This window comes from Pristiophorus japonicus, unplaced genomic scaffold (assembly GCF_044704955.1).
Source record: "Pristiophorus japonicus isolate sPriJap1 unplaced genomic scaffold, sPriJap1.hap1 HAP1_SCAFFOLD_375, whole genome shotgun sequence".
Taxonomy (NCBI): domain Eukaryota; kingdom Metazoa; phylum Chordata; class Chondrichthyes; family Pristiophoridae; genus Pristiophorus; species Pristiophorus japonicus.
The window spans coordinates 274,492-291,318 of NW_027253599.1; the positions used below are offsets into that span (position 1 = coordinate 274,492).

General features: G+C 45.7%; 1 protein-coding gene across 1 annotated transcript; it reads right to left on the reverse strand.

Annotated features, from left to right (window-relative positions):
- Window positions 1-10,799: 10,799 nt before the first annotated feature.
- On the reverse strand, window positions 10,800-16,376 carry LOC139250446 (probable G-protein coupled receptor 139). The gene is made up of 2 exons (XM_070872851.1): window positions 16,313-16,376; window positions 10,800-11,755 (listed from the first exon to the last, which is right to left on the reverse strand). The coding sequence occupies exons 1-2, from the start codon at window positions 16,374-16,376 to the stop codon at window positions 10,800-10,802; spliced, it is 1,020 nt and encodes a 339-aa protein (XP_070728952.1).
- Window positions 16,377-16,827: the final 451 nt, after the last annotated feature.

Below are 16,827 nucleotides of genomic sequence, written 5' to 3' on the forward strand. Positions count from 1 at the left end.
GATACACTTTATTGGGAATCCAAATATATATATATAGAAATACGGTTTTTGATGATGTGAATACAGACTTTCGAAGGGCGTTTGACAAACTACCACTTAACGGTTGTGGATAAAATTCTAACCCATGGGATAAAATGGTCAGGGCAGCATGGACATGACAATAGCTCAGAGACAGATAACAGAGAGCATTGATGACTGGTTGTTGTTCAGACTGGAGGGAGCTATACTGCTCCCTCCAGTCGTATTAGAAGGACTGCTCTTTTTGATATATATTCATGCACCCTAGATCTGGGTATATATGGTATCATTTTATAGTTTGTAGATGATACAAGATGACGGAGTGCAGTACACAATGAGGACAATAGTAATAGTTTTCAGGAGGGTACAGACTGACTGGTGAACATGAGAAAGTTTAGGCTGATCATCGATAAAAAGGACAATGATTTAACATTTTCCAACTATCTCTGATTCCTGAATATCAAGTTATCTCCGCACTCAGTTAAATGCTATATAGAATCATAGAAACATAGAAAATAGGTGCAGGGGTAGACCATTCGGCCCTTCGAGCCTGCACCACCATTCAATAAGAACATGGCTGATCATTCCCACAGTACCTCTTTCATGCTTTCTCTCCATACCCCTTGATTGCTTTAGCCGTAAGGGCCATATCTAACTCCCTCTTGAATATATCCAATGAACTGGCATCAACAACTCTCTGCGGCAGGGAATTCCACAGGTTAACAACATTCTGAGTGATGAAGTTTCTCCTCCTCTCAGTCCTAAATGGCCTACCCCTTATCTTAAGACTATGTCCCCGGTTCTGGACTTCCCCAACATCGGGAACATTCTTCCCACAGCTAAGCTGTCCAGTCCCGTCCGTTTCTATGAGATCCCCTCTCATCGTTCGAAACTCCAGTGAATAAAGGCCCAGTTGATCCAGTCTCCCCTCATGTGACAGTCCAGCCATCCCTGGAATCAGTCTGGTGAACCTTCGCTGCACTCCCTCAATAGCAAGAATGTCCTTCCTCAGATTAGGAGAACAAAACTGAACACAATATTGCAGGTGAGGCCTCACTAAGGCCCTGTACAACTGCAGTAAGACCTCCCTGCTCCTATACTCAAATCCCCGAGCTATGAAGGCCAACATACCATTTGCCTTCTTCGCCGCCTGCTGTACCTGCATGCCCACTTTAAGTGACTGATGAACCATGACACCCAGGTCTCGTTGCACCTCCCCTTTTTCCTAATCTGCCGCCATTCAGATAATATTCTGCCTTCGTGTTTTTGCCACCAAAATGGATAACCTCACATTTATCCACATTATACTGCAAATGCCATGCACTTGCCCACTCACTTAACCTGTCCAAGTCACTCTGCAGCTGCTTAGCATCCTCCTCACAGCTCACACCGTCATCCGCAAACTTGGAGATATTACACTCAATTCCTTCATCTAAATCGTTAATGTATATTGTAAAGAGCTGGGGTCCCAGCACTGAGCCCTGCGGCACTCCACTAGTCACTGCCTGCCATTCTGAAAAGGACCCGTTTATCCCAACTCTCTGCTTCCTGTCTACCAACCAGTTCTCTATCCACCTCAGTACATTACCCCAAATACCATGCGCTTTGATTTTGCACACCAATCTCTTGCGGGACCTTGTCAAAAGCCTTTTGAAAGTCCAAATACACCACGTCCACTGGTTCTTCCTTGTCCACTCTGCTAGTTACATCCTTAAAAAATTCCAGATGATTCGTCAAGCATGATTTCCCTTTCATAAATCCATGCTGACTTGGAACGATTCTGTCACTGCTTTCCAAATGCGCTGCTATTTCATCTTTAATAACTGATTCCAACATTTTCCCCACTACTGATGTTAGGCTAACCTGTCTATAATTACCTGTTTTCTCTCTCCCTCCTTTTTTAAAAAGTGGTGTTACATTAGCTACCCTCCATCCATAGGAACTGATCCAGAGTCGATCGACTGTTGGAAAATGATCACTAATGCATCCACTATTTCTAGGGCCACTTCCTTATGTACTCTGGGATGCAGACTATCAGGCCCCGGGGATTTATCGGCCTTCAGTCCCATCAATTTCCCTAACACAATTTCCAACCTCATCAGGATATCCTTCAGTTCCTCCTTCTCACTAGACCAACTGTCCCCTAGTACATTTGTGTCTTCCTTCGTGAAGACAGAACCGAAGTATTTGTTCAATTGGTCTGCCATTTCTTTGTTCCCCATTATAAATTCACCTGAATCGGACTGCAAGGGACCTACGTTTGTCTTCACTAATCTTTTTCCCTTCACATATTTATAGAAGCTTTTGCAGTCAGTTTTTATGTTCCCTTCAAGCTTCCTCTCGTACTCAATTTTTCCCCTCTTAATTAAAATCTTAGTCCTCCTCTGTTGAATTCTAAATTTCTCCTAGTCCTCAGGTTTGTTGCTTTTTCTAGCCAATATATATGCCTCTTCCTTGGCTTTAACACGATCCTTAATTTCCCTTATTAGCCATGGTTGAGCCACCTTCCCCGTTTTATATTTACTATAGACAGGGATGTACAATTGCTGAAGTTCACCCATGTGATCTTTAAATGTTTGCCATTGCTTATCCACCGTTAACCCTTTATATATCCTTTGCCAGTCTATTCTAGCCAATTCACGCCACATACCGTCGAAGTTCCCTTTCCTTAAGTTCAGGACCCTAGTTTCCGAATTAACTGTGCCACTCTCCATCTTAATAAAGAATTCTACCATATTATGGTCAATCTTCCCCAAGGGGCTTCACACAACAAGATTGCTAATTAGTCCCTTTTCATTACACATCACCCAGTCTAGGATGGGCAGCTCTCTAGTTGGTTCCTCGACATATTGGTCTTGAAAACTATTCCTAATATACTCGAGGAAATCCTTCTCCACCGCATTGCTACCAGTTTGGTTAGCCCAATCAATATGTAGATTAAAGTCGCCCATGATAATTGCTGTACCTTTATTGCACACATCCCTTATTTCTTGTTTGATGCTGTCTCCAACCTCACTACTACTGTTTGTTGGTCTCTGCACAATTCCCACTAACGTTTTCTGCTCTTTGGTATTCCGCAGCTCCACCCATACCGATTCCACATCATCCAGGCTAATGTCCCTCCTTACTATTGCATTAACTTCCTCTTTAACCAGCTACGCCACCCCGCCTCGTTTTCCTCTCTGCCTATCCTTCCTAAATGTTGAATACCCCTGGATGTTGAGTTCCCAGCCTTGGTCACCCTGGAGCCATGTCTCCGTGCTGCCAATTACATCATATCCGTTAACTTCTATCTGCACAGTTAATTCATCCACCTTATTCTGAATACTCCTAGCATTGAGGTACAGAGCCTTCAGGCTTGTCTTTTTAACACACTTTGCCCCTTTAGAATTTTGCTGTAATGTGGCCCTTTTTGTTTATTGCCTTGGGTTTCTCTGCCCTCCACTTTTACTATTCTCCTTTCAATCTTTTGCTTTTGCCTCCATTTTATTTCCCTCTGTCTTCCTGCATAGGTTACCATCCCTCTGCCATGTTAGTTTAACTCCTCCCCAACAGCACGAGCAAACAATCCCCCTGGGACATTGGTTCTGGTCCTGCCCAGGTGCAGACCGTCCGGTTTGTACTGGTCCCACCTCCCCCAGAACCTGTTCCACTGTCCCAGGAATTTGAATCACTCCCTCTTGCACCACTCCTCAAGCCACGTATTCATCTGAGCTATCCTGCGATTCTTACTCTGACTAGTACGTGGCACTGATAGCAATCCTGAGATTACTACCTTTGAGGTCCTACTTTTTAATTTAGCTCCTCGCTCCCTAAATTCGTCTCGTAGGACCTCATCCCATTTTTTTACCTATAGCTTTGGTACCTATATGCACCACGACAACTGGCTGTTCACCCTCCCTTTTCAGAATGTCCTGCAGCCACTCCGAGACATCCTTGACCCTTGCACCAGGGAGGCAACATACTATTCTGGAGTCTCAGTTGCGGCCGCAGAAACGCCCATCTACTCCCCTTACAATCGAATACCTTTTCACTATAGCTCTCACACTCTTTTCCCTGCCGTCCTGTGCAGCAGAGCCACCCAATGTGCCACCTTGGCTGCTGCTGCTCCCCGCTGATGAGTCATCCCACTCAAAAGTACCCAAAGCGGTGTATCTGCTTTGCAGGTGGATGACCACAGGGGACCCCTGCACTACCTTCCTTGCACTACTCTTCCTGCTGGTCACCCATTTGCTATCTGGCTATGTACCTTTACCTGCGGTAAGACCAATTCACTAAACATGCTATTCACGTCATTCTCAGCATCGTGGGTGCTCCAGAGTGAATCCACCCACAGCTCCAGTGCCGCAATGCGGTCCGTCAGGAGCTGGAGGCGGATACACTTCCCGCACACGTAGTCATCAGGGATACCAGAAGCATCTCTGACTTCCCACATAGTTCAGGAGGAGCATAACACATGTCCGAGCTGTCCTGCCATGACTTAACCCTTAGATAAACTTAATTTGGCAACAACAATGCTAAAAGGTTACTTACTGATAGAGAAAAGAAAAAAGAAAAGCTACGGACCAATTTTTCATTAATCGAATAACATATCAGTGGAGCCTAAAACAGGCCCTAAATACCCAGCAACTATATTCAGGCTGGAGGGCTTGAGAGCTACAGAGAAGTCCATGACCTGATCCTACACTTCCAGGATGGCATTTCAATCCAAATCCAAACCCTTTGCTTACAACATAACCCTAACTCTGATTCAAATGGGCAGACACATGGCAGATTAAATTTAACACAGAGAATTGTGAAGTAGATATGTTGGTAGGACGATTGAGGAGAGGCAATATGAACTAAATTGTGCAATTTAAAGGGAGAGCAAGGACATAGACACCTGGGGGTGTATTTACACAAATCTTTGAAGGCTGCCGGGCAAGTTGAAAATGATGCTAAATATAATCATGTGCCATATGCTCCATTGATAGAGCAATAGAGCACAAAAGCAAGGAAGTTATGTTGAGATATTATAAAACACTGTTTAGGCTTCAGCTGGGGTATGGTGTTCATTTCAGGGCACCTCACGTTGGGAAAAATGTCAAGGCATTCGAGCATGTACAGAAGAGACATTTTAGAGTGGTTCCATGGATGACGGTCTTCAGTTACGTGGAGACACTGGAGAACTGAGGTTCTTTTCCTTTGAACAGAGGATGTTAAGGACAGATTGATCAGAATGGTACCAGGAATGGGGACATCAGTTATATGGATTGATTGGAGAAGCTGGTGTTGTTCTGATTTGAGCAAAGAAGGTCAAGAGTTTCTATAAGTATATCAAATGAAAAAAGTGGCTAAAGTAAATGTTGGTCCCTTAGAGGACGAGACCGAGGAACTAGTAATGGGGAACATGAAGATGGCAGAAACTCTGAACAATTATTTTGTGTCAGTCTTTACGGTAGAGGATACCAACAATATTCCAACGGTGGATAGTCAGGGGGCTTTAGTGGGGGAGGAACTTAACACAATCACAATCACTAAGGAGATGGTTCTCAGTAAGATAATGGGACAAACGGCAGGTAAATCCCTTGGATCTGATGGCTTGCATCCTAGGGTCATACGAGAAGTAGTGGCAGGGATTGTGGATGCATTGGTTCGAATTTACAAAAATTCCCTGGATTCTGGGGTGGTCCCAGCAGATTGGAAAACTGCAAATTGAACGCCCCTATTTAATAAAGGAGGCAAACAAAAAGCAGGAAACTATAGGCCAGTTAGCTTAACATCTGTGCTTGGGAAAATATTGGAGTCCATTATTAAAGAAGCAGTAGCAGGACATTTGGATAAGCAAAATTCGGTCAGGCAGAGTCAGCATGGATTTATGAAGGGGAAGTCATGTTTGACAAATTTGCTGGCGGTCTTTAAGGATGTAACGAATAGGGTAGATAAAGGGGAAGAAGTGGATGTGGTGTATTTCGAATCCCAGAAGACATTTGACAAGGGTCCACATAAAAGGTTACTGCACAGGATAAAAGTTCATGGGGTTGGGGGTAATAGTTTATCATGGATAGAGGATTGGCTAACTAACAGAAAACAGAGAGTCTGGATACATGGTTCATTTCTTGGTTGCCAATCACTAACAAGTGGTGCCGCAGGGATCAGTGCTGAAACCACAAATATACACAATCTATACTAACGACTTGGAAGAAGGGACTGAGTGTAATGTAGCCAAGTTCACTGATGATACAAAGATGGAAGGAAAAGCAATGTGTGAGGAGGACACATAAAATCTGCAAAAGGACAGAGACAGGCTAAGTGAGTGGGCAAAAAATTGGCAGATGGAGTATAATGTTGGAAAGTGTGAGGTCATGCACTTTGGCAGAAAAAATCAAAGAGCAAGTTATTATTTAATGGAGAAAGTTTGCAAAGTGCTGCAGTACAGCGGGATCTGGGGGTACTTGCGCATGAAACACAAAAGAATAGTATGCAGGTACAGATATTTATCAGGAAGGCCAATGGTATCTTGGACTTTATTGCAAAGGGGATGGAGTATAAAAGCAGGGAAGTCTTGCTGCAGTAGTACAAGGAATTGGTGAGGTCACACCTGGAATACTGCTTGCAGCTTTGGTTTCCGTATTTACGAAAGGCTATACTTGCTTTGGAGGCAGTTCAGAGAAGGTTCACTAGGTTGATTCCGGGGATGGTGTAGTAGACTTATGAGGAAAGGTTGAGCAGGTTGGGCCTCTATTCATTGGAGTTCAGAAGAATCTTATCGAAACATATAAGATTATGAGGGGCTTCACAAGGTGGATGCAGAGAGGATGTTTCCACTGATGTGGGAGACTAGAACTAAGGGGCATGATCTTAGAATAAGGGGCCCCCCATTTAAAACTGAGATGAGGAGGAATTTCTTCTATCAGGGGGTTGTAAATCTATGGAATTTGCTGCCTCGGAGAGCTGTGGAAGCTGGGACATTGAATACAGTTTAGATAGTGATAGACAGTTTCTTGAGCGATAAGGAGATAAGGGGAGTGGGCGGGGATGTAGAGCTGAGTCCAGGATCAGATCAGCCATTATCTTATTGCATGGCGGAGCAGGCTCGAGGGAATTGCCTACTCCTGTTCCGATGTCTTATGTACTCATGTTCTTATGTTAATGAGAGATTGACCAGAATGGTTCCCGGAATATGGTCCTTATGTGGAGAGTCGGGAGATGCTGGGGTTGTACTCCTTAGAGCTGAGATGATTAAGGGAGATTGACCAGAATTGCTCGAGGGATGGGGGATTTCAGTTATGTGGAGAGATTGTAGAAGCTGGGTATGTTGTCCTTGGAACAGAGAAGGATAAGAAGAGATTCAATAGAGGTCTTCAAAGTCCTAAATAGTTTTAATAAAGTAATAAAGGAGCAACTGTTTCCAATGACAGGTGGGCTGGTAACCAGAGGACACAGATTTAATGTGATTGCCAAAAGAACCAGAAGCGACTGAAGAAAGATTTTGTTTAAACAGCGAGTTGTTGTGATCTGGAATGAACTGTCTGAAAGGGAGGTGGAAGCAGATTCAATAGTAACTTTCAAAAGGGAATTTGCCAAATATACTTGAAGTAAAAAAGATACAGGGGATAGAGCAGAGGAGTGGGATTAATTGGAAAGCTTTACCAAAGAGGCAGAGCCGGCACAATTTGCCGAATGGACTCTCTCTGCGCTGGACAATTCTATGATTCTATGATCACCTACACCTTAGAAAATAAGAAACTGAATGGGCCAGAGAGCAAAGTGAACTTGTGGTTCAGGTGAACAAATCATTAAAAACTGTATCACAGGTCAGCAAAGCGATTCAAATGAAACAGTGAATTAGGGTTTATTTCTAAGCCAATTTTAATTAAAAGCAGCAAAGCTGGCAAAGGTGAGAAGTGGTGTTCCACAAGCATCGGTGCTGGGACCACTCCTGTTCAACGTTTACATAACCAATTCGGACTCGGGAATCGGGAGTGATATTTCAAACTTTGTGGATGCTTCCACAATGGTCGTATATCGTTAGCACTGAGGAGGTAAGCGGCAAAAACATTGAATACAATAATAAACTTGCAGACTGGGCATGTAATTGGTAAAGGAACATCTGTTGTGTATCTGTAAAGCATGCACTCCCATGTTCCGCCACCAGGAAGCCCCTGAAGTCCCAACGGATCCCAGCATCCCTTGAGAGCGCTGTAGAGAAGCCGGCCCCTAAGGCCTGTTCCTCACTTTGGAGTGTCTTAATAAAGACTGAGGTCACTGTTACTTTAACCTCCCTGTGTGCAGTCTCATCTGTGTTAGGAACACAATACATCAATATAGAGGAGTGTGAGTTGGTGCGTTTTAACAGGAAGATTATGAAGGTGACATTCTCCTTGGAAAATAATGATCTAAACGGGAATGAGGAACAGAGGGATGGGACGGTACAGTTGCACAAATCACTAAATGTAGTGATGTCGGTTCATCAATCCATAAACAACAAAGAACAGGCTTGGGTTCATGTCTGGAGAGATAGAATTGTAAAACATTGAAGTTATGTAAACTTGTTTGGATCCTTGGTGTAATATTATAAAAATAACATCGAGGCACTGGAGAAGGTGCAAAGTGTATTTCCTGCAATGATACCAGAACTGAGAGGGTGTACTTATCAGGAAATGTTGAACAGGCCGTGGCTCTTTTCTTTAGCAAAGTGAAGACTGAGGGATGGTCAGATTGTGTCTTTCAGGATATGAAAGGCTTTGATAGGGTAGAGGGAGAAAAGATGTTTCCACTTGCGGGAGAGACCCACTCAGGGGCATAGATTTAAGACAGCCATTAATAAATCCAACAGGGAATAGGGGACATCTTGTCACCGAGACACAAAAGGAGGTTTTAGTAAATAATCTTGATCAAATATTTAGTCTTCAGGGGAATCTTAAAGGAGGAGGAGAGTTAGAGAGGAATAGAGGTTTAGGGAGGGAATCCCAGAGCTTGGGACCCAGGTAGCTGAAGGAGGAGGAGAGTTCGCGAGGTGGAGAGGTTTAGGGAGGGAATCCCAGAGCTTGGGACCCAGGCAGCTGAAGGAGGAGCAGAGTTAGAGAGGATTAGAGGTTTAGGAGGGAATCTCAGAGCTTGGGACCCAGGTAGCTGAAGGAGGAGGAGAGTTCGCGAGGTGGAGAGGTTTAGGGAGAGAATCTCAGAGCTTGGGACCCAGGCAGCTGAAGGAGGAGAGTTCACGAAGTGGAGAGGTTTAGGGAGGAATCCCAGAGCTTGGGACCTAGGCAGCTGAAGGAGGAGGAGAGTTCACGAATTGGAGAGGTTTAGGGAGGAATCCCAGAGCTTGGGACCTAGGCAGCTGAAGGAGGAGGAGAGTTCACGAGGTGGAGAGGTTTAGGGAGAGAATCCCAGAGCTTGGGGCCCAGGTAGCTGAAGGAGGAGGAGAGTTCACGAGGTGGAGAGGTTTAGGGAGGGAATCCCAGAGCTTGGGATGCAGGCAGCTGAAAGCATGCCTGCCATTGGTGGAGCCGTTTAAATCGGGGATGTGCAATCTGCCAGATTTGGAGCAACGCAGAGATCTCAGGAGGTCTAAGTGCCGGTGCAGGTTACAGAGGCCGTGAAGTAATTTGAAACAAGAATGATCATTTTAAAATTCAGGGGCTGTCGGACAGGGAGCCAATGTTGGTCAGCGAGCACAGGTGTGATGGGGTATTGCGATAAGGTGCAAGTTAGGAGCAGAGTTTTGGATGAGCTCAAGTATATGGATGGTGGGAGATTGGAAGCCCCCCAGGAGAGCATTGGAGGAGTTATATCTCGAGCTAGTAAAGGCACGGATGAAGGTTTGAGCAGCAAATGAACTGAGTCAGGCGATGTAACAGAGGCACAAAGATGCCGTCCTGGTGATGGAGTGGATATGGGATCGGAAGACCATCTCCCACTTACATAAGACACCAAGGTTGCTAACGGCTGGGTTCAGCTTTAGACTGGTGATGGGGAGAGCGATGGAGCCGGTGGCTAGGGCAATGGAGATGGTGACAGGGGCCACGAGTATGGCCTCACAAATTTTTGGCTGGACAGCACCAGAACTGAAAGATAACAGTTATCAGGAACTATTGAACAGGTTGTGCTTGGTTCCTGTAGAAGACAGCGAACATAGTGGAGTCCTAGTAGTCTTGAAAATTATGATTGTTTTGGACCGGGTCGATGGGGAGAGAAAAGTTTATACTCGTGGGAGCATCCAAATCTATGGAGCTATAAATGCAAGATAATCACTAATAACACCAATAGGGAAATAAAGAACCATTTCTTTACTCAGAGAGTGGTTAGAATGTGGAATTCCCTACGACAGGAAGTGTTTGAGATACATAGCTCAGATGCTGTCAAAGGGAAACTAGACGAGTAAATGAGAGAAATTAAATAGAAAGATATGCTGAGAGGCTGAGACGAAGTATTTGCAATGGGAGGAGTCTCGTCTGGAGCATAAACACCAGCACAGACCAGTAGGGCCGAACTGTATTTGACTGTGCTGTATATTCTATGTAATGTAATCCTCTGAACTACAGCTCCATTCTGCCTACCTACCTATTGACGAGCCTCTCACTCTGGAAGCTGCAATGAATTCCTTCACTAAATAGCTGTAGTGACCCTTTACACAAGAGCTCGGACAGAGTGCAACAAGCTCGTGGTGCTGTCCAGAAAGACAAGGTGGGAAATGTCAATCAGAAATAGTGCCGTGTCCTAAACACATCGCTGGGTGTATTATCAGATCACCAGCCATTCCTGGTGTAATTCAGTGGATGGAAGTCTGGGGCTAAATATTATATTCCTGGACTGGAAACACTGCGACCCGCCTCTGGGCTGCGCTCAGTTGTTCTGTTATTAATTATTTGTATAATTGAGGTCACCGGATATTTCACCACACTCTTCAACTGCTCTCTGAACTTGGACTGGGTCACCCCATAAATAAATGTGTTTGTGCAGCAACTTAAATTCTGCAGTATAAATCCGACTTGTCGAAAGGTATATAAAGAATAATTGTAATCAACGGGACTTGTTCCTGTAATGTTATAATATAAGAATTCCATAACAGTTACCAGCCACAGCAGTATGAAGCTGCCGGATATGGTGAAGAGTAAAATCACAGACTTCCTCCTGCTCTCCATCTCTGGGTCACTGCCATTCTCCCCCTTGCTCTCACCCCTCAGTCCCTTCCGGACTCGACTGGCCACTAAAATGTGTCTGACTGTCAGAGCGTTGAGCAACAAAATTACAGCGAATGGGAGCAGTGGGGTTAAAACCTTATCAAACCAGTCAAATCCCACCCATCCGGGCTCAGTATAATAGCCTGGGATTGTGTAACAGAACCACTGAACATTGTCGACTTTCTCCCCAGGTCGCAATGCAAAGTAGAAGGGAACGTTTTTTAAAGAGAGCAGAATGCAGCTTGTTGCCAGAACCACAGCCGCAGTTCTCCCGGTGCAATATTTGGTTTTCAGCTTCTGGCAACAAATGGCCATAAATCGATCAAAGGTGAAAGTGACGGTGAACCAGACAGAACAGTTTGTGGCCACACGCATCAGGAGATATATAACACGACACACAGGGGTGAGATCCAGGAAACACACTGGGAAATAATACCGTTTAATCCGCCGCAGTATGATCTCAATGATAACAACCAGTAGATCCGCTGCTGCCATGGCCACCAGGTAACGAGTGGTGCAGGTGGACAGCCCGCACTTTCCCCGGGACAGGATCACAATCGCCACTAAATTCACTGCAATAAACAGAAGGGAAAAGAGACAGTCAATTATTGGTCACACATTGTCGGTGACTGAGCCCAGACAGTAAGGCCTGTCATTTAGCACAAAAACAGCCGGGTGGACGTCGGGTCAGGGGTTAACATGTAAAGTATATCATCCCAACCCAACCTACCTCCAACCCGCTGCTTCCCAGTTTAGCAGAGACGGGGCAGTGGGAGGGAAGCCGAGCCATCCCAGCGGGCGGGTGGGCAATATAAATATATTAATGCGGCTGGCAGCTTCTGGTTTAACCTGTTTTATGGGTTTAACTGTGGCCGGCTGTGTTTCCCAGGCCTCGGGATACCCGGCAGCTAAAGTGAGCCAAGGACAGCTTCGGGGACAATGTAAGTGCCTTCACGGCCCTGGTTGTGGACCAGGTGATGCAGGTGTGCTTCCCCAAGGCCCCACACGCTCTCCCTCTCTTTCCCTCTGCTGAGGCTATCCCCCATACAAACGGTTGTAAATCTGATAAAATACAGAGAAAGCTAAAAACACTCAGTATGCCAGGCAGCATTTGTGGAGAGAGAAACAGAGTTAACGTTTCAGGTGATAACCTGTCATCAATACTGGAATCCGTGAGCAATGAACAGTTTTAAGGCAAAGTTAGAGGCAGAGCAAGTTGTGGTAGGAGGAGGAAAGAACAAAGTTGAAGGTCTATGATGGGATGGTGGGCAGGAGTGATTCAACGACAAAAGGGATGATGGTGGAAGACAAATGGGACAAGTAAAGGAACAGGAAATGGGTCCAGAGGAGATGTAACTGGATGGAGCAGGATTACAGGGTGGGGCGGGTGGGGGGGGGGGGGCGGGGGGGGAGCAAGGCAAATCTGGCAAAGATCAGAAGGCTCCCATGGCCCGGGAACGTGGCAGAGAAAGGTCAGTAGATCCCAGGTGTGTGGGCCAGCCCACCTGCCGTGTACCGAGAGGGGGTCCCAAGCACCAGCACACACCTCCTCCACTCCCAGTGGCTCTGCTGAAGACATCCTCCATTACCAGCACATGCTGTCTGAGGAAACGGGAGCGGTAGTATTGATCTGAAAAGTTTAAACTCAGTTTTATGTCTGGCTTGCTATAATTGTGTAATCGAAACATGTGGTGCTGTTCCTCATTGAGTTAAAAAGGGGAACATTTTAGAAGGTCGAAGGTAGAGATGTCAGACTGGGAGTGGGATGTAGAATTGGGGCAAGTGACCGGGGTGTGTGAGATAGAGGGAGGGAGAGAGACACGTTTCCAGACATAATGGAGAAGTTCAGGAATGTAATCACACAATCTCTGTTTAGTCCTCCCCAATCTACAGGAGACTGCATCATGAACAGCGAATACAGTATACTACATTGGAGGAAATACAAGTCAATGACTGTGTCAGATTGAAGGCCCTGGACGATGGAACGAATGGAGGTGAAAGGGCAGGTGTTGCATCTCCTAGGTTTACCATAGGAAGGTCCGGTGGAAGGGGAGAACTGTTGGGGGCGATTCAGGAGTGGTCCAGGTCCATGGAGAGACCGATCCATTGGGAATGTTGAAAGTGGTTGTGTTTGGTGGTGGGAATAAGAAGGAAGGGACAGAAATGGCGGAGGATGATCTTTCGAATGTGAGGGTTGGTTGAGTGGAAGGTGAGGACACGGGGACCCTATCATGGTTCTAGCGGCGAGGATCAGGGGCGATGAAATTAATGCTGCAAATTGGATTGACACTGCGGTGGGCCTTGTCCACCACAGTGGTGGGGAATCCTCGGTTGTGGATAGATGCGGGAAATTGGATTGACACGGTCGAGGACCCTGTCCACCACAGAGGACGGGTATCCTCAGCTCAGAAAAAGGAAGACATGTTGTAAGCACAGATGTGGGAGCTGGCATCATCGGAACAGATGCAACGCAGCCAGCGACACTCGGAGAATGTAATCGAGTTCTTCCAGCTAGCTGGGTGAGAGGTGATATAATCAAGGTAGCTGTCAGAGTCGGCCAGATTATGGTAGATATTTGTGGAGAGCCTATCCTCGGAACTGGACTTAGAGATGTTGAGGAAGGGAAGGGAAGTGTCAGACGGAGCATGTGAAGGAGAGAGGGGCGTAAATTAGAAGCAAGGTTGACTACATAATTATAATTATAATTATTATAATTATTAATATTAATGATAACAATAACTGATAACAATAGCTTTTATTTATATCGCACATTTAACGTAGTTAAACATCCCAAGGTGCTTCAAAGCAGTGTTAACAGGGCAATACAGATACATATGACACCGAGACAAAAAAGACGAAATTAAGGCATTATGACCAAAAGCTTGGTGAAAGAGGTTGATTTTTAGGACCATCTTTAAAATGGAAAGATGGTTAGAGAAGCAGAGAGGTTTAGGGAGGGACTTCCAGAGTTTAGGACCCAAACAGCTGAAGGTAAGGCCACCGATGGTTGAGCAGTATAATGAGGGATGTTCGAGAGGGCAGCTTTTGAAGAACGGAAACATCTTGAGGGGTTGTGAGGCTGAAAAAGATTACAGAGGTAGGGAGGTGCAAGGCCATGGAGAGATGTTCTTTAATCGGGAGCCAATATAGGTCAGAAAGCATAGGCGTGAGATGATGGGTGATCATCACTTTGTGCGAGTTAGGACATTTTCCAGTTCATGGCGAGAAAAGGAAATCGCGTGACCAAAGTCATCAATGTACCTGAACAATACGTGAAGGAGGGGACCGGAGTAGAATTGGAACAACAAAGGTTCTCTGTATCCCAAGAAAAGGCAGCATAGCTAGGGACCATCCGAGCTCCCATCCCGGCACCATTGGAGTGTGGGGATAGAACATTGTTGAGACCAGAGGTCCAGCACTTGTACTTTCAGCAGGGGCAGTGCACTGGGGTCAGGATCAGGATCAGCAACCTGCAAGGGTTTTCATTCCCAGCCTAAAGCTGGTGAGGGTGAGAGGACTACCAGTGTGAATGGCAAGTGAATTAAATTGTAAATGGGGCACTCAGAATGTATCAGTGGGGATAGGCGCAGGGAAACTCACCATCCACTGTGAGTTTCAGGGGAGCTCGAGTTTACTGGACTATACACTGTACAATGTGGACCATTTTCCATACCTCGGGAGCCGACTGTCAACAAGGGCAGACTTTGATGGCAAAGTCCAACACTGCCTTCAGTATGTCAGTGCAGCCTTCGGACGCCTGAGGAAGGAAGTGTTTGAAGACCAGGACCTCAAACCCCTGACCAAGTTCATGGTCTACAGGGCAGTAGTGATACCCGCCCTCCTATATGCTTCAGAGACGTGGAATATTTACAGCAGGCACCTCAAAGCACTGGAGAAGTACCAATGCTGCCTCCGCAATTTCCTGCAAATTAATTGGCCGGAGTGGTGCACCAACATCAGTGTTCTCGGTCAGGCCAACATCCCCAGCATCGAAGCATTGACCACAGTCGATCAGCTCCATTGTCCGGCCACATTGTCGGCATGCCTGACATGAGATTCAAAAAGCAAACCCTCGACTCGGTGATTCGTTATTGCAAGTGAGCCACAGGTGGGCAGAGGAAACGTACCATGACACACTCAAAGCCTCCTTGAAGAATTGCAACGTCCCCACCTATACCTGGCAATCTCTGGCACAAACCAGCACGAAGTGGAGGAAAAGCATCCGCATGGTGCAGAGCATCTCAAGTCTTATCCCCCAGAGCAAGCTGAAGCCATGCGTAGATAGCAGAAGGAGAGCGCAGCAACCCAGGCACCCCACACACCCGTTCATTCAACCAATGTCTGCCCCACATATGACAGAGAATATAGGTCATGCATTGGACTCTTCAGCACTCTGAGAACTAATTTTTAGTGTGGAATCGAATCATCCTTGATTCCGAGGGTACGCCTCAGAAGTAGAAGAAATAGTGACCCACGCTGAGTACATCCTACAGTGACAGACACTCCCTGTAATACATGGTCACTGGGGTATGGTGTTCCACACCAGTTAGTGACCCATACTCAGTACATCCGACAGTGACACACACTCCCAATTATACATGGACACTGGGGCACGGTGTTCCACACCGGTTAGTGACCCACACTCAGTATATCATACAGTGACAGGCACTCCCAGTAATACATGGTCACTGGGATACAGTGTTCCACACCGGTTAGTGATCCACGCTCAGTATATGCTACTGTGACACACACTCCCAGTAACACATGGTCACTCAGGCACGGTTAGTGAACAACAGTCGGTACAATTCTACAGTGACAGACACTCGAACTAATATCTTCTCTCAGATAGTTGCGCAGAGTAGGACTGATTCAAAAGTACACAATATTCCACTAAATACAATAGCTTGATAATACAATCTGCCTGTTAGTTACAAACACAAGTTTAAATTTAGATGGAGCAATTGAATCAAACCGCAGTGGCTATTCAGGCCATTTGACTGAAGGGAATGATATCACCGATCAGGTGTTTTACCTGTGAACACTAGTCCAGGATGTAACATTATCAGTCACAGAACAAAACCAGAGACCAGCTCACACACAGATTTTCACAACTTCAATCAGTCACTTACCAGGAACACCAATGACGGCAATGATAACGTAGCATATTCTCTGGGCATGTCGAAGTGGAAGCATTTTCTGTGTGAGGCGATGTGCCCCTTCGTACTGCAGGCAATCTCCCTGAATATACTCTGAGGTGGTACAATTCCAACGCCTTTAAGTTATACCCTGCGGGCTCTCCGCGGGGACATTGAGGTTGCAACATCGTTCAAAATAGTTATTTTTAAAACTTGAACAAACATATTACAGCAGCCGATTTAAGTCCCTGTTGTGAACGAATATATTTACTGCAGAGATTCAAATTGGAAACCCCAAAGACTGGACAATTCTGCTCACATTAATTAACTTATGAAAGTTTCCAGCTGTATTCTCCCAGCAATTGGGTTGTTGTTTCAAAAACCATCAGGCCAAACTGGAGATCGCATATTGTTTCGGGTCATGTCCTTTACTCAGCTGTGGCCATTCAGTAATTACATTCCCATTGTTAGAGTATGTCTCTCAGGGCTGCTCTACTGAACTCTGTGAT

What these genes read in the sequence shown, in the direction of transcription:
- LOC139250446 (XM_070872851.1), bottom strand. Translation starts at nt 16,376, where the DNA reads ATGCTTCCACTTCGACATGCCCAGAGAATATGCTACGTTATCATTGCC. An exon ending in TGCCGTCATTGGTGTTCCTG is followed by an intron (nt 11,756 to 16,312) that starts GTAAGTGACTGA and finishes TGTTTATTGCAG; the next exon opens with TGAATTTAGTGGCGATTGTG.